The following is a 21,990-nucleotide window of genomic DNA, read 5'->3' as shown; positions in this document are numbered from 1 at the left end:
CCGAGTACGCTTTGTGTTTAAAACATACAACTTCAGACAGGTTGGTCAGATAATGATGGAAATGTTGAAGGAGGGGGAAGAATACTTTTGTTTATTTGTTTGTTTACTATGACTTTTTTAATCCGCAGAGGAACCTAAAAGGAGTGCAGATACTTATTCTTCAGAAGTGAATGAATTGAGTGATGAGGAATATAAAACACCACTTGCAACTCCTCCCAATACTCCGCCACCGGAATCTAACACTAATAGTGGCATCAAAATGTCTGAGTTTACTGGAGTAGAAATAAGCGAAGAGCAGCTACAAGCACACTTAATGAGTAAAAAAATGTATGAGAGATACACGCTTTCATTTATGGACCTCCAGATTATGGTGGGTCGAGTGAAAGACAACTGGAAACATGTTCAAGATAGTGATGTGGGTCCAACTCACGTGGTAGAAAAATTCAATGTTCACCTGCAGCTGGAGCGCAGGTTGATATACACGTCTGACCCAAAATACCCAGGAGCTGTCTTGTCTGGCACTCTGCCGGACTTGAAGATTCACATCAATGAAGACAAAATATCAGCTCTGAAGAACTGCTGTACCCAGCTGAGTACATCTGAAGCTAAGTCTTCTGATGCACTACATTTAGGGAAAGACAAGATTTTTGCAGAGGTGGACCAGCTTGGCAGCTTGCATGACTCTGTAATGAATCTGACACAGAGTGTTGTAATGCTGGAGCAACATACCAGGGAAGTTCTCGTTGAATCTCAGCTGCTTTTGGCTGAATTCAAAGTAAACTGTATGCAGTTGGGTGTTGAAAGTAATGGCCGATATATCTCTGTACTCAAGGTTTTTGGCACCAATGCCCATTTTGTCAAAAGGCCATACGATGCGGAAGTGTCCCTGACTGTTCATGGCCTGTTACTGGTTGATACTATGCAAACGTATGGAACAGATTTTGATCTTTTGATGGCTTCTCATAAGAATCTGAGTTTTGATGTGCCAACAGGAAGTCTTCGAGACAGCAGGGCTCAGTCCCCAGTTTACGGACCGTATGATGCACGTCCCATTGATGCAGCTAGTTTGGCGGAGAGATGCACTACAGCCTCAAATACTTCATCTGGTAACAATGGAAAAGATCAAGAGTCCCTGATAAAATTAGAGTATCAGTTTGTGAGCGCCGAATGCCCATCGATGAATTTGGATAGCAGTCTGCAGGTGATCTCTGTACAGGTGAACAACCTGGATATCATCCTTAATCCAGAGACTATTGTTGAATTGATTGGGTTTCTCCAGAAATCTTTCCCGAAGGAGAAAGAAGATTCTAGTCCTCAGCCTTTAATAACTGACTTGGAAAGAGATTGGAGGGAACAGGAAACCTTCCAGTCTACGTATGCTCAGAATACAGAGGTAGCAGTTGATATTCACTGGTTAAATATCCTTCTCCTCAGGACAGTTGGCATGACAAATGGAGAAAAATATGGCAGAAAAATTGCAACAGCCAGTATTGGTGGCACCAAAGTCAATGTCTCCATGTGTAGTAAACTTGATGTAAATGGCTCTCTTGGATGCCTTCACCTCATGGACCTCACACAAGATAGTGTTAAAAACCAGTATGTTGTCAGCATAGGGAATACAGGAAGGTACGAAGGTCTCATTGGTGATGATTACTTTGAATCTTTATTCTTCAGGCTCGATGATGGAAATAGCCTGCCAGATGCTTTAAGTTTCACTTTTACAGAAAGGTCAAAAGAGGAATGTTCTCTCAACCTTAAAATGGCCTCCTTACACTACAACCACTCCGCTAAATTTTTGAAAGAATTAACTTTGTCAATGGATGAATTGGAAGAGAATTTCCGCAGCATGCTGAAAAGTGCCGCTTCGAAAGTTACTACAGTCTTGGCAAATAAAACTGCTGAATACAGTGAAATGGTTTCTTTGTTTGATACAACACCACGATCAAGAGATGTTGCCAACTTAGAAGATAATGAAGGCTATGCATTAGGATCACCACCTCTCAAAACTGATACTATTAAGCTTATATTAAATGTAAACATTGAATCACCGATTGTCTCAATACCTCGGAAGCCTGGTAGCTCTGAACTGCTTGTAGGTCATCTAGGACAAATATCTATTCAGAATTTTGTACCAGGAGAAGATGAATCTACAAGTGATAGACTGCAAGTTGAAATTAAAGATATTAAAATGTATTCTTTAAATAGCAGTCAATTTGCAAGCAAGAAGGAGCCTGCAAGTGAAATATCTCGTGGGCTGCATTCTTCTTCAGGCCCTGCCAGTATTAATAGCCAGGAAGAACCCCTTTTTACTCGTCATGACTTCTTTGAATCGTTACATAAAGGCCATGGTATGTTAATCAGAGGGCTCTTCATTATCTTAATATGAGTAGTAGCTGGTACTAAAAATGTGAATTAACCATAGGTCCGATTCTATATTCTGTCTCGCCCATTCTCCTGAAATACATCTCTGGAAATTAATTGTGTTAATTACAATGGACAAGTTATATTATTTATATTAATTTTTAGTCTCCTAAGCAAAAACTTAATAGTGTCTTTCATGCAGAAATTTAAAAATATACTTACTTTACCATTGCTACGAGATTCTGAGCAAGTTAAATAGCTACTATGTTCTCTCTGCTGTACAGTCTTGATATGATAAGCAGTTCACTTATAATAATGTTGTTTTAATTTCATTTTCTCTTAACAGCTTTCCACATTCTGAATAACACAACCATCCAGTTTAAATTGGAAAAGATACCATTGGAGAAAGAATTGGATTTAACTTTTCCTCTGAGTAATGAAGACTTTGGAATATCAAGCATTATGAAGATTGAAGGGAAATTTGTGAACCCTCTTCAGGTACAGCAATGTGAAATTTCCACTGTCAATATAAACGTATTTCCCTGCATAGAAGATAAGTATTTTTCAGGCAAATATCTTCAGGTTTAACATGTTGGTAGTTTAGAAATCAGATCCTTATAAGTGTGGTTAGAAGAGACAGTTTTACATCATAATAACAATGACGAAAATTTAATCTTGTTTTGGGGCATTTTAGACATCTTTATGAATTGGTCTGACTTAGACTTACCCTAAACACCTATCACAGAAGGAAAAATAAGTGTGTCACTGTCCAAATACATTTATTTGCAATTCTAGTAGAAACTACAAATTAAAATGCCATTATCTTAAAAAAAAATCTCTGCAGGAGCAGAGGAAGCTGAAACTCTTAAAGCTAAGGAGACAAGCAAGTAGAGTGTTTTTTCCTGTATAATATATATTCCTGTATAATCTCAGCATGGTAAATTAAGGCTAGTTTAAGAGGTGAATTATTTTTAACTAACTCTGTGTAGATGCTTTTTGCCTAGTAATACAAGGTACCCTGTTCTAGGATCCTATCTTGTATGTTTCCAGATTGTGGCATTTTACAGAGCTAATACAGAAGAATTGTTTTGCTTCAGCTTTGCATTGTACCTTGTTCTGGATTATTTTTTGTGTGTGGAGAAAATTAAAATTTGTCTGGTTTGAAATTCTTCCCACTTGTGAGTTTTAAAATATATGTACTGATTTTATTGATATAGAGAACTCTAACATGATGATTGTTTCTTTTTTCTACATTGTAGGTGGTGTTAGCAAAACATGTGTACGAACAAGTCCTTCAGACTCTGGATAATTTAATTTACAGTGAAGACTTGAACAAATTTCCAACCACTTCTCTATCTTCAACTTGTCCTAGTTCTCCTTCAGCATCACTTCATAGTACAGGCACAGAATTCTCAAGTGAACGGAAGGAAAATGGCTTATTCAGCCATTCTAGTTTTAATTCTGTTCCAAACAAGTCGTTAGCTATCAGGGAAACAAAATCTTTTACTCAGATTCAAGCAAACTTCCATATCTCCGAGCTCCAGGTTCAGTTAAGTGGTGACCTCACGCTTGGTGCGCAAGGCCTTGTCAGCCTTAAGTTTCAGGATTTTGATGTTGAGTTTGCTAAAGATCACCCTCAGACTTTGTCTATTCAGATCGCCTTGCGTTCCCTGCTAATGGAAGATCTTCTGGAAAAAAACCCAGACTCGATGTATAAGAATCTCATGGTGTCCCGTGGAGCACCCAAGCCATCCAGTTTAGCGCATAAGGAATATCTGTCACAGTCTTGTCCCTCGGTATCCAATGTAGAATATCCAGATATGCCACGTTCCCTGCCTTCCCATATGGAAGAAGCAACTAATGTCTTTCAGCTGTACCAAAGACCAGTTTGTGCCTCTCGTAAGAAGCAAAAAGAAGATGCTGATTCTGAGTATCCTCTGACTCCACCTCCTTCTCCAACAGCAGGCAGATCCAAGTTGCCCTGTGGAAAAAGTAACTTTGATGATTCATTAGTTCATATCAATATATTTCTAGTGGATAGGAAACATCCTGAATTTTCTTCCCGCTATAACAAAATTAACCGTAGTGTAGATGTTGATTTTAATTGTCTAGATGTCTTAATAACTTTGCAAACTTGGGTAGTGATACTGGATTTCTTTGGGATTGGATCCACTGCTGATAACCATGCTATGAAGCTGCAACCTGAAGATACTCAGCAGACAGTCAAATCAGAAATTAATCCCTTGTCAGCTTCTCCAGCCCAAGAGCCTGTAAACACTAAGCTGGATCTGAAGGTATACTTGAGATGCAAAATAGTAACTGGATTGTCTGTCATAAAACGTCTGGTTTATAGAAACTTAAGGTGATATTTAAATCAAATGTTCTGTATTCTAGTGGAGAATGCGCATAAATTTAGAAACGATAGATTTAAAGTGTGTGTAGAGGTAGTTTAAAAAAAAACGTGTAGAGCTGCTGTGCTGTGTGAGCCTCCTCGGACTTGGAGGGAGGCTGAAGTAGGATGCTCCATGTTCATCCAACGGAGCTCTCCCGGGTAGAATTTGACACCCACCCCCTGCCCCATGTTCCATCCAGCCCGTTCTGTACCCGAGAGTCTGAGGAGAGTGTAAGTTTTACGGGCAGTGACTGTTATTTCCCTGGGATAGCGCAGGGCACAGACTATATGTCTGTCATCTCTTGAATGGTAAGATTGGTTCAATATTAAAGCCCTGACATACTGAAATTGGCACTGTGCTGTTTTAGGTACTACGGAGTTTACTTTAAAAAATATATATACTTTTACAAATATATAGAGATATATGTCTATATATATGTATAAACATGTATTTTTTAAGAAAAAATCCCGTGTGTATACATGTGGTCTTTGCCCAGAGGTCCTGCAGCCTAACTTAAAAATGACAGGTCTTGAAAGAGAAAAGGACGAAGATGGCAGAGCTAGGATTTGTTGATGACACGATCATTCTAAGTTGCTTGGGAGACCTGTTAATCTGCAAATAAGGAAGTAAAAAGGTTGCTTTCCTCCAGTGTCTCTCAGTCAGATAATTCTTGTTTGCCATTGATGTGTTACAGTGCAATTGTCTTGAAAAAAAACTAACAAGAAATTCCAGCTACGAGGTCATATTGTTTAATACCACCCTGTCCCTTTTTGTTTGGCCAGGTCCATTCTTTGTCGTTAGTACTGAACAAGACGACTAGTGAGCTTGCTAAAGCCAGTGTGTCAAAACTTGCAGCTCACTTGGAAGTGACTGGTGAGTAGATCGGAGGGCTAAGGTCGTACACGGTTTAAAACAAAAGGAGGCATGCACTGGAGCTGTGATTTGAAATACTTTGATTTTGGTGTCATTGGGGTTTTTGTGCGTGTGTTTCCTGAGGAAGGTGCACGTTCTTCCCACTGCTTCTTCCTCTGCTCTTTCAGGCTTGATTTTAAATCTTAACATCCCTGCCAGTTGTCAAACCTTTGATCGTTTTTGCAGAGATTGGCTAGGATTTTAATATTTTACTTTCACAGAGCACAACAATAGTGTATATTACTGTTTTAGAGAGAAAAAAAAGTGTTCTGAGTTTTCACAAATCAAAGTGCTATGATCACATTATGTACGTAAAGTACAGAGTTGGGTTTGGGTTAATATAATCTTTGTAGCAGAAAGAGGAGATTTTCTTTGAACGTGAAGTTTAATGTTTAATTGATATTTACTTATTTAATTACTCGTAACGGGTTTACCCCACTTATAGAAGCTTTTTGGGTTTAGTAACTTGTCTGTGTTTGAGGATCCTAATTGTCTGTCTTTTGTTTTGCAGAGGGAGATTTAGCCCTGCAAGGGAGTATTGGAAGTATGTCCTTAAGTGATCTTACAGCTCATGGAGAGTTCTACAGGGAACGTTTCACTACAAGTGGTGAAGAGGCACTCATTTTCCAAGTCTATAAGTATGAAATATAACTTCTTGTTACTCCATATTAACACCGTGAACACCCCAACCCCCCAAAAAAACCAAACCAAACCCAAATCCACAGCTGTCAGGTCGGTGTGATTCTGCTTTGGATGGTTGTGACTTACATGAGACTTTGAACATTTTCGGTCATAAACTTACAATTTTTAGCTTTTCTTTGTCCTGCAATGTACGTGGTTTATCAGGAAGAATAGTTCTTTATTTCCCTCTGGGGCTGTTCTTGAAAGTATTTAGGTGATGGTTTTTTTCTAGCTAAAATAGTAGTTGTTTTTTAAAAGTTGGAAGATGTTTTCAGCTGGTGAAATAGATCTTCGTTGGCCCTTAATTTTGGAATTAAGGGTTTGCTTTTGTCATAGTCTATTCTTGAAGTTCTTCAGCTTTGTGTAAGGCAGTAGTTCCTGTGATGTTTTGAGGTTTTCCACCCCCTCCTCCACCCACTAGGATTAATCAGATTAGAAATTGTCCAAGTAATGTTGTGGAACTAATTTCAGATGTAACAGCACGCAGATTCTGGGTTGAATCTACGTATTATCCTGCAGTAGAGTAATTCTGAGCCACTGTTCAGATGTATAAGATCACCAGAGGTGTATCTGTTAGATGGAGAGATTAGAGGTACATTCTAAATGTAGAACTTTCCTGTTTGCTTCATTAAAACTCAGTAGCACTTAAATATACGTAATTCAGGAATAATTAATATAAAACCAGTTTTTCATGTCTATAATTGAAATAGTTTTAATTTTTATACCGTGAACATCAGTTAAATCCTCTATTTTATTATTCTGAATGCAATAAACCGAATAGCATTATTTGTAGAATGTAGCTAAGATAGCTACATTTTATTTTCAACTTTTGTCACAGATACGGGAGGCCAGATCCATTGCTACAGAGGGAGTGTGATATTCGTGTCACTCTGCGAATGGCATCTGTTCAGTACGTGCACACTCAGCGTTTCCAGGCAGAGGTGGTGTCTTTCATCCAACATTTTACTCAACTTCAAGATGTCTTGGGGCGGCAAAGAGCAGCAATTGAAGGACAAACAGTATGTCTGGAGTTTTCCTGTTCTTGCCTTCTTTGAGAAGTTGAAGTGCAGTATAAAATTTGTTAATGCATCAACTCAGGGAGTTGAAATGATGAGAGGTTTTAGAGTTCTGCTGCTAGTGGAGGTTGCTCATACTCATCTCGTAGTTAAAAGATGTTATTTAGGACCATCCTGCTGCTGTTTGAGAGTGTAGAATACCAAATTTGCACGTTACTTAACACTTTGGCACCTGGATCCTGCCGTATCCACTGATAGAGGTGTTTTTCCTACCTTTGCGATACTGGACAAACAAGGCTCCAGATTTTATCTTGCCTTTTTCTCCACTGTTTGCCAGGTAGTTACAATACCTGAACAGGGAGAACCAAGTGAGAAGTCCTTCTGTTCTACTCAGCTGTATGTCTTTGATTAAGTAGGATGGCTGGTAGAATGAGAAAATCAGGTGCTGAACTGAGCTGTTTTGTACAAAACATGATGTGGGAGTGTTTAATATAGTTAATAGTAATAGTTTTGTTTAAAAAGTCGCTTCTTATAATTGGAAGAAAGACCATTTATGCTTGCATATATTAAAATGCTTTATTGTGCATCAGTTAGGAAGCTCGAATCTGATTCTGAAACCTGTTCTAAATTATGGATTTTTTTCCTTTTGTAAGGAATTTTTTTTAGTAGTCTTTTCTTTTAGTAGCAGTGTCTGTTATGCCCCTTTTAGTGGCGTGAGGGCAGTGTGTTTCACTCCTGATTGTGCACCTCTTACACAGGTGTGTGCTCTTTGCATCGTTGTCCTTTTCTTAAGCCTTTATTCTCTGCCTAAAACAAGAGCTCAAGTTCTTTTTTTTTCATATAAAATTTTATCACATCTTAATTTGTAAATCAAGGAGTAGTGTTCCTGAATTCAGTACTAATCAGTGCGAAATAATCGCCCGTTCCCTGTATTTATTTTTTAATGACTTTTTGCTCTTCCCAGGTACGAGATAAAGCACAGCGAGCCTCCCGAGTTCTTCTGGATATTGAGGCTGGTGCTCCTGTCCTGCTTATACCTGAAAGCTCAAAGTCTAACAGTCTTATTGTAGCTAATCTTGGAAAACTGAAAGTCAAGAACAGATTTCTGTTTGCGGGTATGCCGGGTACTTTTTCATTAAAGAACAAGGTAAGAACATAGCATCTTAATTTAGCAGCTTGTGGTTTTTCTAGTTGTTACGCATTTTATTTCCATTTCAAAATGGTAAATGTTCAAAACGGTTATTTCCATTTCAAAATTTCTTACATTTTACTTCCTATTTATACTTTGTACTACTAGTAGAGAAACAGTCCATGGCAGTGTGCTGGGCACTCCTCTGGGTCTGGTACAATCAGCTGCTGATTGTGTCCAGCTGTACCCTCCTGTGCCTGCCCTGGGCTCGTTTCTGGGACCGTGGGGGGGATGGGACTGTGCTGGGGGACTCACTAGAACTGGCCTTGTTGGGAAGCAGAACCCAGTGGGGTGCACACCTGAATGTGGGAGCATAACAGCCTTTCACCTAACCCTGTTTGGTAGCTGCTTCAACTCTTCGCCAAACAGAATTTTAACAGCGTGAGTAGCAGAAAATAGAGATCTGTATTGGCTGAGACAATGGGACACACTGAATTGGGTTTAGTTATTTTCTTTTTTTCCTACTCTTAATGAAACTGAGCGTATGTAGTTGCTTTCATTAGGTAAAACCTAATGAAAGGTTTGCAGTAAATGCTTGAGCTTAAGGGTAGGCGCAGGACGGGGAGTAGATGGTGTTGCTGTTGAGAGATGTGGCCACAAAATTTGGGGTAAGGAAGGTCCATCTCAGATGGCTTTCTATACTTAACCTATGGAACAAATGGGTAGTTGTTCCGGGAACTTCCTAATCCCATTTTAAAGGGGGGCAGAAATTAAGTGGACTAAATTGCTGCAGCAGTTTTGTGGCCTGTTACCTCCATCTGCTTTATATCTACTGATGTCTTTACTGTAGGGAAATACTGGACTGTAATATTGAGTACTGCAGTGTGCTGATGTATTTAAAGGTTTGTAAGTGGTAGACTCCTAAATTAAGGTTAGAAGTTACAGGATATGTGCATAGTAATTTTATTTCAACTTTAAAATACTGTGTTATGTAGCACTGTAGAAATTTGGGGGTTTGAAATGGGATCAGGTGGGAGTTCGGGGTTTTTTGTTTGGGTTTTTTTTTTTCATTTTTTATCTCTATATGTTTATTTTTGAGGATCTGATTTTACAAGGCAATGCCTACAAGGATCCAGTTTTATTTGAGGTATTTCAGATCTTTATAGTAACGTTCAGGTGCTCCTCATTCATTAAAAAAAAAAGAGGAAATATTCTTGTGGAATTTAGCACTTCAAAAGTTCATTTTATATGTTAAAAATTACATTTCTGTTCTAAAGACTGCTGAATTCTGTAAGAATTGGATTTAAATTTGTTGTGGTGTGCTCTTTCTGCATGTCTGAGGAGTTATTAATTTGGATTTCTTGCATAAATTCATAGATCTATAGATGATGTGATGATTTTTCTTTGCATGTGCTTTTCAGTCTTTTCTTTACAGTATAAAGTTAAACATTAATGTCTTCAAATTTTTAATCTTAAAATCCTTGATCATGGCCGCAATTAATTTTTTCCATGAATAATATTTAAAAACCATGTAAGGCAAGTAAAATTAATAATTTAAACCAGAAAGGCAAGTTTACGAGTGAGGATTGTTTGTACAGTGACATCAGGAGCTGGATACGGAAAGATGGGAGATGGCAGTGATGATGCTGCAGTCGCGGGTGAAGTGAGCGATCCCAGAGAAAGGGGCAAGTGAAGCACTAGGGACAGATGCCTGGTACCTGCTCGGGCACGTGGAGCTCAGCAATATTGAAATATGAGGTTAATAAATTTAAATCAGGACAGACTAAATGAACCCTGAAATTGGCTTCAGAGTATAAAGGTAGTGTGTAAACCAGTTCCACTACACATGTTTTTGGGAGAATGAATTCCTAATGATGTGACTATTTTACTAGCAAACTGTACCTTCTGCAGGTTTTTGATGCTAGACAGCATCGTGAAGGTGGAAAAGCTCGTAAAATTTCCGCTGGATACGTGGTAATGGGGAAATGTATAAAATGTTATACCTTGATATAAATGAGCTTTTCTTTTTTCACCTGTGGGGATTTTAACAGAGGGTAGGGATTGATTCTATCTTAAACTTAACTACTGCAGAAAAATTTTGCGACACATTTCCCTATAATGACTGAAGTATTTCAAGTGCATAAAATGATAAATTCATGTATATAAGTGTTTGTTCACACATTCTGATAAAATACTAAGTTGCTGACATGATCTTGCAGAAATCATGGCATATGCTTTCAGCATCTGAAGATGTTCTGAAAAACATCTTTAGATAAATTTTAACAATCCTTATTCTACAGAAATGCTTGATATCTTGACACTCTTACCCCTCTATTTTTTTTTTCATTTACGTGGGTTTTTTTGTTTATTTGTTTTGTGCAAAACTCACTGGTTTTGAGTCATTGAAAAGATTTCACAACTCTTTTGGAAATGTTGTTGAAATAAACATTTTATAAAAGAAAATGCTTTAATCTGCTGTAAAGGTTATAGGAAAAAAGTTTGGTCATCTTTCTACAATAAAAGATAGTGGCATTCAGATAAAATACTTAGGGTTTTGTCAGGAATTTGTTGCAGCTTTAACCTTGGTGAATTGGTTACTTAGAATTCAAATTACAAATCTATTGTTAATTACAAAATTACTTTCATCAGCAGGATTCAGTTCAATTTTCATCTCCTATGGGAACCCCAAAACATAGCATGAAGAAAACAAGTGCTGACGAATCAAAAGCAGCGATGGAAGGATTGTTCATGAAAAAATCATCGGGAGCAAACATTTCCAGGCTGAAGAGCGAGCCTGGGCTGAACGCACTGAGTAAGCAACAGGGACAACAGTCAAAGCTGCCTCTTGTACCAAACCCCGACAGCCCAGGTACGTGACACATAACAGAAGCCCCATAGAGCTCTTCTTTTTCCTTCTAAAATAACGCAGTGCAATTTTCTTTTATCTTATGTGACACTGAAAAGGTGAGGCTCTGGGTCAAAAGATTGTAGGTTTAAAAAGAAAGGGCTTCTTAGTTTCAAGGTTGATTTTTGCAGCTTAAAGGATTAGGGAATTGTAGTTCAGGTTCTGGACAAACAATGCTGTAATTTGGGCATATTTAGAGATGCATATTGCAGATGCATAAGAAATCTAATTGGGCACTTAATTAAGAGTTTACATTTACGTGTGAATGAGCTTGGTATCTGGTAGTTACAAATATTGATGAGTGTGAATAAAAAAAAAATTTAAAAAACCACACCCAAACAGAATAGCTTCCAGGAAAACTAAATTTCCTTTTAAAGTAAGTTGCATTAGTTTTGTACAGATTCTTTTTTTTTTATTCTTAATATGTTATCTCCCGTGCATTTGCAGAGGATCACATCTGCCTCTTAGACTGCATTGTGGTTGATCTGCAGGACATGGACATATTTGCTGCGCAAAGATACCAGAGAGAGTATTCAAAGGCTGTGGAAGATACAAGTGCGGATTTGAGCTTTCCATCCTACTTCGTGAGGCAGACAGGAGGAAGCCTGTTAACAGAACCTTTCAGACTGAAGCTCCAAGTAGAAAGAAACTTAGACAAGTGAGTTTAAACAGGATCACTTTATGCTGTTGGCCTAAAACTGTTATTTTAGATGCCCTTTATTCTATCTTAAAAGTACTACCATTTGTGTAGCACCTTGAAATACTGAGGTTTTTTCCTTTGTTGTAGAGAGCTGAGCCATGCCGTTGCAGACATATCGATACATGGCAATCTGTCATCAGTCCATTGCTCTCTGGACTTGAATAAGTACAAGCTGATCCATGGGCTGCTGGAGAACAACCTCGGGGAGCCCATAGAGGAGTTCATGCGGCCTTATGATCTGCAGGATCCAAGAATTCATGTAAGAGGAACTGTCTGCAGTTGATATTCTGTCTTGAAATGTCTGGGAGTTTTGCTGATTAGGCCAAATATCTGTTATTTTCTTGTAGTTTACCAGGTGAACTGGTAGATTTAAAGAAAAGAAAACGTAGGTAAACGAACAGCAAAGGAACCTTTTTGTCTGTAGATACTCCCGTGAATTCAGGTTTGTCTCGGCAATACCACTGCTTTGCTTTTCCGATGGCTTCATGTTTCTGAGATTCTAATCTTCAGAAGAGACAATGTGAGAAACAGACGTCATTTCTTGTGTATTTGTTAGTTTTAGTTCTGCTTAAATATATCAGTGGGGAAAAAAGTTAACAAATCCATGAAAACTGTACTTTTTTTTTCCTGAAGTATTTAAGCTGAGCTGCTATTGCAGTATATTATTGGTACATTAAAAAGGTTAAGGTTTTTCCATTTGCATGGAGCTTTTGGAAGGGACTTGAAGGTTATCCTGTAATCACGTGCTGGGTGATGGTTCCTTTTCCATGGTGTCTATGACATTCCTAAAGACATATGAGATTGTAGAATGTGTACCTTGTGTTAAAAGCCCTCTTTTTGTCCTATAAATCTGAAAGAAGAATTTCAGTATTAAAAGCTTTACAGCAGAGCTGAGCCTTTTTTTCTTGAGCAAGTTCTCAAGTATCGCCTATTTGGCTGTTGTCAAATACTGTCCTTTGAGGAGAAGTGTGGGCAACATCTGGAAATAATAGATATTTATCCTTATTACTGGGAAGCGAAGCTGTCGAACAACATGTTTCCTTATGATCTTACAGGGCTTCTAGGCATTGTCTATGTTGCACGACTGTAATCTTTGCTTAAGAAGCAAACATGTGACCACAGCAGGGGAGGAAATTGCTAGAAAGCATCTAGGATTCTCTTTAGGAGAGGAAAGAATGGGTAAAGTTCTCCTAATATAAGTATGCTCTTCATGTCAGGCTTTTCATCTAAAATTAAAACAAAAAAAAAGTTTTAGAAACTGCAAGTCTGAATGTATCTGAAACAGTTTGAAAGAATTGTTGGCTTTTGGGGTTTTTTGGTGGGGGAATGGTGACAGTGACGTTATGTTTGAGAACAAAGAAGCTGTAGAACAGTAGTGTGAAATTGGGTTAAGAGACATTTTTCAAGTTGAAGGCTACACTGAGGTGAAATGTAACTTTTCCCCAGCAATGGTTAATGAAACTTTTTGAAGGAGAAGGACGCTACAGTTGTTTGCATTTGTCTGAAATAACAAAATTTAATTCAGGAATGAAAGTTAAACGGATGCTCTTATAAAGAATGTTGGTGTTTTCCGCTTTCAGACAGTTTTGAGCGGAGAAGTTTATACTTCTATGTCGTTCCTCATTGACATGGTTAATGTGAGTCTGGAACTGATGGATCCAAAAGGAAAGGATGGCAACAGCTCTTTAGCCAGGTAAATTTGCTTTTGTTACTGAGTACCTTATGCTAAATACTGAGAGATTATAGGACAGGAATTGACATAATACATGAGGTTATGGTTTAATAATACCATGAAATAGAATTTCTTAGAGCCCACATCGAGAGTATCAGCTGATGTGAAAGATGAAAGGGGAATGACACTGTTCAGAAGAGAACATCTATGTCTTTCAAGCTGTCCTTGAAATCACAGTTCAGTTGGCAATCAGTGGAGTTGCCCAAGACAAATGGTATTCAAATTAAGAAAATGTTGAGAGGTTCTCTTAAAAATACAGATTTCTGTTATGTTGTTTTGTGGGGTTTTTTTAATCCCGAAGGTTCTATATCAGTGGAAAATATTATTACATACAGTACAAATATACTTTCTATCTCAGTGACATGAGATGTGATTGCAATTGTTTTAGAAAATATGTAAAAGCAAGATATAAGCCATATACCGTGCATACTTTTAAAGGAAGTGACTTCTGGAAAAAAAAGAGCTACAAGACTCTTAGATGTATTGGTTTGCTTTTTATCCTCCTAGGTTTGATTTTAAGAAATCCAAGTTGCTTTTTGAAAGCTCTTCAAATGGAACAAAGTCTGTCAATTTGGTCTCTCATTCCATGATGGCGTTTGACACGCGTTACGCTGGACAGAAGTCTGCTGCAGGCCCCCCAAATGTGTTCAACTGCATCTTTCAGCCATCAAAGAACACCAGTAGTCCAGGAGCAATCCAGATTGAGCTGCACTTCAGGTTGGTAATTCTGGCATTTATCTGTTTGTTTGTTTTTTGATAATGACATACTCGATCAGGATTGTCTTGTTTTTAGAACAGCTGTTATTAATGTGGATAAACTTGCTGGCATTGTATTTAAATCTGAAGATATTTTTGGGGTGGTCTTGATAGATACTTGATAGATTAAAATCTGCAGTTATTAATTAACTGAAGGTTATTGGATTTTTATTTTTTTTCCCCTTGTTGCAATAAAAAAAATAGGTTTGAATGTGTAATGTATTGGGTGAAGTTCTGGTCTATTAAAATCAGTAGTGCTTAAAGCTTGCTAAGTCTGGCCTTGTATGTTTGCATAAAACCATATTGTGGAAGTTTTAATATATGTTGTGCAAAAGCTGTTTCCCAGTAGGTGTCACACTTGCCTTTCGGAGAGAATCAGATAAATACAGAAACGGCAGCTCTTTCAAAAAACATTCTCTTCTGTATTCTGTCCTACCCTGCTTGCTTTTCCTTGTCCAAATTTCTTGGAATGCTTAAAGGCATCACAGTGGATATCTGTTTTCTTCTAATTGAATATTGAAAATGGGAATATAAAGTATAATGTCAGTATTTGCTTGAGGTAAAGTGTCACTTTATGGGTTCGCACCAAGAGTGCAGTGAGGTGACTAGAGATGGTGCTTTCACTTTTGATCAGTCTCACTGACCAAACTCAGCTTTCTAACGCTTTTATAAGTGATACCTTCTCAAGCAGCTGCAGGAGTAACGTAGAAAAAAATCTGTGGACTATTTTAGTCCAGTAGAAAATCTTGAAGACATTTGTTCATAAAAATCCAACAACCTTTAGGCAATTGAGGGAAATTTGGATGATGCATGATGGTTTTAAGTAGTTAATAGATTTGTGTTCGGAAAGACACCAAGAATTTGTGAGTAAAACAAAAATGCCATGGGATTTACAAAAAAAAAAGTGGTTTTCATGTAACTATTGATGCAGTATGTGGCTAGATTGGAGGGTCGTTTGCACAGTGTAGCCTTGTCTGGTTTATGAGTGATAGTTCCAGGAATTTTCTTCCCAACTGTTGTGCTTTTAAATCTTAGCCACATAAGCATGTGTTACGTTTTTACTGGTGAGAGCATCCTTGGCACTAGATGTAAGCTTTTGCGGAGCTCAGTGATAGTGTTATACTGGCTCGTGCCTTTTGGAAATATCCTGGAGAGCCAGGGAGGGTTAAAGGCTTTTACTATTGGAAGCAGCGCAGGCAGGCTGCTTCTCACAAAGGAATTACAGCTCTTCAGAGGCTTTATAGTTCAGAATGCGTTGGATATAAAATTGTTTCATGGTATTTAAGCACTTAGATTATTTTCCAGTTAGCATGACTAAATATAATTGGTATTCCGGATCATGAAGCCAAGCACTTTTATCCCTTGTAGCCAGATATTCAAAATGTGATGCTAAAAGTTCAGGAAGGCGAGCATTTTTTCTGAATGACAAAGAAGCTTCCTGTGCTGCAAAATGCTGTCAGGGTGTGAGAGGAAACACATTGTATGTCTAATCTTTTAAAGGGGTATGGAGCCAGGTCTAAATTTCACACGCAGTATGTTAGATTTGATACCGAACAGATGTAAAAGAATAATAAAAAGAGCAGTTCAGAATTTGAGACTTTGCAAAATAATATTGATAATGTAAATGAATGAAAGGAGCTTTTATAATTTAATTTCTTGTTACATAGTTTTTCAATTGATCTTTTTTATCATTATAGCTTAGAATTCATGCAGTTATGATCTGTTGGGTTTCTGTGGGTACAGCAACTTGATGAATTTCAATCTGTTTAAATATATATATGTATTTTAAAGGCCAGATACTCTGTAAACTCAGTGTATCCCTGTAAAGTTCCATATGGTTCTTGCAGAAAACTACCAGTATCTAGCAAGTATCATTTTAAATATATGCAAGATGCAAAGTTCATACGTGTGCTTCTCTCTTCTTAAAAGGTCTACTAAGGATTCCTCCAGTTTCACAGTTGTTCTGAACAATCTTCGTGTATTTCTAATATTTGACTGGTTGTTACTTGTTCATGACTTTTTATATACTCCTGGAGATACCAAAAAGCGGGAAAATCACCTTTCTTCCCGGCAACGCACGTACAGCAGTGAAACAACTGTAGTTCCAAAAGCAGTGAAAAGTGGAGTAGTTACAAAACGTTCATCGCTACACGTGTCTACAGAAAAGCAACTGGAAGTTAAGGTTAATGTGACAGGTAAATGCATTCTTCTGTGGTGCTTTTTAGGAGGTTTTCTGATTAAAAGCCATGTTGTGCTGGTGGAAAAAAGGGTCCTTTAAAGGACGGAAAATCAAGAAACCTGCTACAAATGCTTAAACAACCTTAACGTTCTTTCCAATTGCCCTGTTTATTATTTGTCATTTTGTTTTGTTAAGGAACTGAATTTGTGGTTGTTGAAGACATGTCTTGTTTCGATACCAACGCCATTATTTTGAAGGGGACTACTGTTCTCACGTACAAGCCCAAGCTGTTAGATCGTCCTTTCTCTGGTAGTTTGTTTGACATTGAGGTAAGAAGAAATAAATTTGCTTTTGTAAAACATCTGGAACTAGAGGAGCCTGTGCGGATACTTTCCTGTAAATATATATACAACAGGAGTAGTCCACAGGTGATTTTTGAAGTTTGTTAGTTCATAAAATGATCTCTTTCTCCAGTAGTTTTAAGAATGGTTTTAGATCGTTGAAACACTTGACTACATAATCTCAAAATACTGGTAGTTACTGATCTAGTTTCCAGCCGTAAACTGGCGAATCAGTTGAAAGCTGAGGAGTGACTGGCTAGACAGAAGCCCACACGGTCAGCAAAGGCCTGGAGGCTGTAACCATAACTGACTTGAGATGAACAAGCAGTATCACACCATTGGAATATGCAAGTGGGGATCTTCTGTGAGCAGGAATTTTGAGTACACAAAGTGATCCTTGCATCCTGTCCAGCAGAGTAGGACCCCAGCTGGAGCACTGTGGCCAGTCTTGGGGAAACAGAGCTGAGGAAGCTCTGAACAGTTGAGAGGAGAGCAACAAGAGCGCTCAGAACTGAGGGGTAAACAACATATTGGGAAAGTTTAAAAGAACTTGCTCAGAAGAAGAAGCTGTGGTAAATCCTGAATGGTTATTGTAAACCAAAGGATAAAGTGTTTTCCGTATCTGTGATAGGAGTAGTGGAGTTAAGGGTAAAGGGAGCAGTAAAGACAGTATTTTGTTGCGTATCAGAATCTCTTTTCCTGAACTTACAGCATAGCTGGACCTGGAATAAATTGGAAAGATTTTGAAATGTCTGCTGTCTTAAAGTTTACATAGGAATTGTCTGTAGAGAAGAGTTTGGCTGTAGTCCATGTTTTGTGATAGAGAGTCCATCTTTGAGGTTCTTGCCAGGCCCGTTCTCTTGGTTCCTAATTTTTTTAAAACCATTTTTTAATTTCTAGGTTTTTTCATGCCGGTTAGGAAATGAGCAGGAGACCGCACTGTCAATTATTGATCCAGTAGAAATTCAGATGGAACTTGTTGGGAATGCTTCCTACCCAAGAGGTTCAGGACTGTTGGATGCTTTCAATAGCGAGGATTTTCCTCCTATTCTAGAGGTAATACTAAAGGCCTGAATAAAACTGTATGCAACAGAGAACGCTAGATCATGATCTAGCACAGATATTTTTTTTTAAGCCCAAAGATTCAATAGAATACTTTCAAATGCATAAAAAAAAGGATAAGATAAATTTTTCCTGAAGTGGAAAAGGCAAAGAAACAAGCATGCAGAAGATACTCTTAGTGGTAATGAAGAAGTAATTTCTGGGATATATCATAGAGATTAATAGTGGGGGAAAAAGTGGGCCGATAATGGAGGCATGTTAGAATGTTACTAATAACTGAAATAAAAAGGTTACTTTTCTGTATCTTATTGTTAGCGTTTATTGGAGGGGGAAGTCTATTTAGAGACTTGTTTTTACCATTGTACCAAAGAAAAACTTTTTTTTTTCTCATATATGCTTTTAATGTTTTTGGTTGTTAGTAAATAATAAGTTTGGTAATTTTATTGCTGGAGCTTTAAAACAACTTGGGTGTCAGATTTTAGTATTAATTTTTGTCTTCCTTTGGGAAAAGCTTTGTTAATATCCCAAGTACACATGAAAAAGATGTAGAAAAGGGTAAGTGAATCTTCTTTTTTATTTTTTCATTTAGATTCAGTTGCAAGCACTGGATATCAGACTGTCATACAACGATGTTCAACTGTTCTTGGCAATTGCAAAGTCGATTCCTCAACAGACAGCTCTGCCTGACTCAGCCGTATCGACTGCTGAAAATTCTGCAAATCCTTCCGGTTTAGCGCTGGTGACTGAGACCTCCTCCTTGACACACGACAACAGAGATACATCCAAACGTGTGTTGGATCCTGTTCTTGGTAAGTTTTTAACTTTGGGAGTAAAGCCATTTTCTATATCCAAAGGAGGTTTCTGCAGTGTGAAGGGAAACTACTTGCTTAGCACAAAAAATATTGATATCTTCATCGTGTAAAACCCTTCATTGATTTGAATTATCTGATGAGAGCATTACACTGATGACACTGTAAAAAAAAAAAAAAAAAGTAGATTTTATTGGTTGTTTTCTGCTTGTAGTATTATGGTGGGTGGTTTTATAGTAAGTTTTATTTAGCGTCACTTGTCATTGTAAATCATCACAATGGAGTACTTGTTAGATGGCAAACTTTTAAAGGGGGAGAGGGCCCACCTCTTCAAACTCATTAAACTGATAATGAAATGGAGACCATCGTAATTACTAGTTTTATTGTCATGTCTAGCAACCTTTTGGTTGGGTGACATTACTGTTTTACAAACTAAAAATTGTGTGTGGTCAGAGCCATTGCCTGACAGTAATGAGGAAATACACACTCATGAAAAAGGCTTTTTTTTTTCTCTGCTGCTGTGTTTGAGAGCCATGGGTGGAGTTCAAAGTGAATAAGTAACTGTGTTCTGAAGGAAGGGTTGGTTTACAAAAAAAAATTTTGGTCCAAACTGAAATTAATGGAGTATGTTGACTTCCTGTAGGAGAATAAAAATAACCCATATATTCTAAAACGTAAACGTTATGGGTTGGGGATTTGGGTTTGGGGTTTTTTTGTAAAAGCAGTGCTGAATCTGAAACAAACCAACTCCCATTTTTCATAGAGATATCTCTTTAATGTAGAAATGAAAACAAGTAGATAACTGTCAAGGATTTATGATTGGTTAACTCTTCCATTACAGAGATACAGCTGGCTCGCCTCCAGGAGCTGGGATTCAGTATGGAAGACTGTCGTAAAGGTCTTCTGATCTGCCAAGGTAACCTCACATATTCTTAGTTGGCCTTGCAGATTGTTCATATTCCCTAACTTGCAATTAAGTAAAACCTTTCAGACTGTAAGGTAGCTGATGCCCAGTCAGTATTTCCTTCTCTTCTTTACTTTGGCTTTGTGTTGGCATACAGAACCCACCCCCCCAAAGATTGTTCTTGCCTTCTGGGATATCATGTGTGGAGTATTTGAGTGTATTTTTGTCTGGGGGTTTGGGTTGTGTTTGGTTTCTTTCTTTTATGTTATACCTATTTCTTTTATGTTATACCTATTTCTTCCTATCTCATCTCATTCTCTTTAGAGCATGTGTTTCCATCTCTCCCTTTCTGAATCGCTTATTTTACCTCCTTCTCCACGTAGTACCTGAAAAGGTGAAACTTTAACACTCTGATTCTTTAGCACTGTCATGTTTCCCACCTTATTTATAGGCATTCATAATATGAATATAGATTTATATTATGTTGCCACTGGTTTTGCAAGCTTCAAAACGCATTTCTTATTCTTAGAAAATACCAATGTATTTATAATCTTCTCATATTTATGTTATTAAATAGGACACATTCAAGGTACTGTTGGTGTCTTGCTACACTTCGTAAGAAGAGAGGGAATTAGTTTGCTTCCGTATGTTTTTTAAATAAGTACATTTCATTGAGAAAGTAGATGGTGATTGATTGCTTGGTTGGTTTTATCTATCAAGGTGACCTGAAAAAAGCAGCGAGTTGGTTATTTAAGAATGCTGAACCTTTGAAATCAGCTTCCCGGACCTCTTCAGGTCGAGACAGCCAGGGGATTGTGCCTTTTCAGTTCGTCTCTGGAGTGGAAATAAAAGCAGAAAGTATATGCATTTGCTTTATTGATGACTGCATGGACTGTGATGTTCCTCTTGCTGAGTTAACCTTTTCACGTGAGTGTCTTGTTTTGCTGAGTTGCATAAAATTACTGTTAGTTCAGTATGTTCAGCACTGTGCTCAAGTTTCTTAGGACTTTTGTAATTTCAACTAACAGTGTTCTGGTGGTGGTGATTGTTGTGTGGGGTTTGGGGGTTTTGGGGGTTCATTTTGTTTGTTTGCTTTTATTTTTTTTTGTTTTAACTTTTTTTTAAGAAGATTACAGGCTTTGTAGGGTTAGGATTCTGGTTTCCCCTTTCTACATCAATGGAATCAGTCCTGAGCAGAACCCTAGAGAGGCTCCATGCTGTAGAGCATGGCTGTCAAAATCTTAATTGAGAAGTATTATGGTACGCTTTTTGTACCATTTCAATTTAAAAGACAAGACAAAACCTTCCATTGTTTACTTAACAGTTCACAAAATCAGGAAACTAAGTTGGTTTTCATTAGTATAACATTCACTTTTTTTTTTTTTTTATTTTTTCAGGTTTGAATTTTCTCCAACATTTGAGAGCCAGCCCTGAAGGCTACGCTCGCTTTACCCTCTCTGGGGATTATTACAATCGTGAGCTTTCAGGTGAAATACTGGGGGGGTTGTTGTTTATTTAAGTTGAGGAAAACAGCCTTGCCTATTACACTAGCCTGAAATTCACCCCACATGAAATGCGTCTAAGAGACTGAGAGAGGTTGACACTCGTGATGGTGTGAGAACGTGTGGTCTGAGACAGCAAAGCCCAACTCCATATTAGGTGGAAGGGTGTGGAAAGTAGAGAGATTGCTGATACAAAAGTTACGTTGAAGTTTTCAAATGTAATTGCATAAAAAGGTTATCCAAGAACGTAACTAGCTGTGTCTGTATTCACTTCTCTTTTTTAGGATTTAATTGTTCTGATGCATTCAGTTTGTTACTTATTTCAGGAAGGAAAAGCACGTTGAGGGTAGGTGATTAGGCTGAAGGCTGTGGATCAGCATAAGACGACCATCATAATATATATTGTAGATATAAAAAAGCAAGTTACACCTCAGTACAGGTCAGACGCTGACAAAAGAAACAATCTATCTGTGTGTTTTCTTTGAGAAACTAAATTTTCTGTTAAAAAATGGTGACAACCACCTCAGGATTTATCTGTCAATAACAAGTTAGTTTTTTTGTTTTAAAAAATAAGTAAGGTGATTTTTTTAAATAGCTTTTAGACCTTT

The 21,990-nt window shown here is 37.7% G+C and overlaps 1 protein-coding gene across 3 annotated transcripts in view; it reads left to right on the top strand.

Moving 5' to 3' along the window:
* The window catches only part of VPS13D (vacuolar protein sorting 13 homolog D), a 99,508-nt gene that overhangs the window by 13,865 nt on the left and 63,653 nt on the right, over window positions 1–21,990 (top strand). For 2 of the 3 annotated variants that reach the window (XM_074161607.1, XM_074161606.1), the window contains exons 18-36: window positions 129–2,348; window positions 2,708–2,859; window positions 3,621–4,655; window positions 5,537–5,627; window positions 6,178–6,304; window positions 7,186–7,366; window positions 8,328–8,510; window positions 11,145–11,361; window positions 11,845–12,055; window positions 12,185–12,356; window positions 13,678–13,790; window positions 14,337–14,546; window positions 16,515–16,780; window positions 16,960–17,093; window positions 18,006–18,161; window positions 18,757–18,976; window positions 19,818–19,892; window positions 20,601–20,807; window positions 21,278–21,367. In XM_074161607.1, the coding sequence (XP_074017708.1) occupies window positions 129–2,348; window positions 2,708–2,859; window positions 3,621–4,655; window positions 5,537–5,627; window positions 6,178–6,304; window positions 7,186–7,366; window positions 8,328–8,510; window positions 11,145–11,361; window positions 11,845–12,055; window positions 12,185–12,356; window positions 13,678–13,790; window positions 14,337–14,546; window positions 16,515–16,780; window positions 16,960–17,093; window positions 18,006–18,161; window positions 18,757–18,976; window positions 19,818–19,892; window positions 20,601–20,807; window positions 21,278–21,367 (6,060 nt within the window). Of the gene's footprint in view, window positions 1–128; window positions 2,349–2,707; window positions 2,860–3,620; window positions 4,656–5,536; window positions 5,628–6,177; window positions 6,305–7,185; window positions 7,367–8,327; window positions 8,511–11,141; window positions 11,362–11,844; window positions 12,056–12,184; window positions 12,357–13,677; window positions 13,791–14,336; window positions 14,547–16,514; window positions 16,781–16,959; window positions 17,094–18,005; window positions 18,162–18,756; window positions 18,977–19,817; window positions 19,893–20,600; window positions 20,808–21,277; window positions 21,368–21,990 lie in introns of all 3 variants that reach the window. The other variant, XM_074161605.1, reaches the window with a different exon arrangement.

The sequence above is a fragment of the Numenius arquata genome, chromosome 20 (assembly GCF_964106895.1).
Source record: "Numenius arquata chromosome 20, bNumArq3.hap1.1, whole genome shotgun sequence".
NCBI lineage: Eukaryota > Metazoa > Chordata > Aves > Charadriiformes > Scolopacidae > Numenius > Numenius arquata.
The sequence above is the reverse complement of the archived record's forward strand: the minus strand, read 5'-3'. Positions and strand labels throughout refer to the sequence as shown.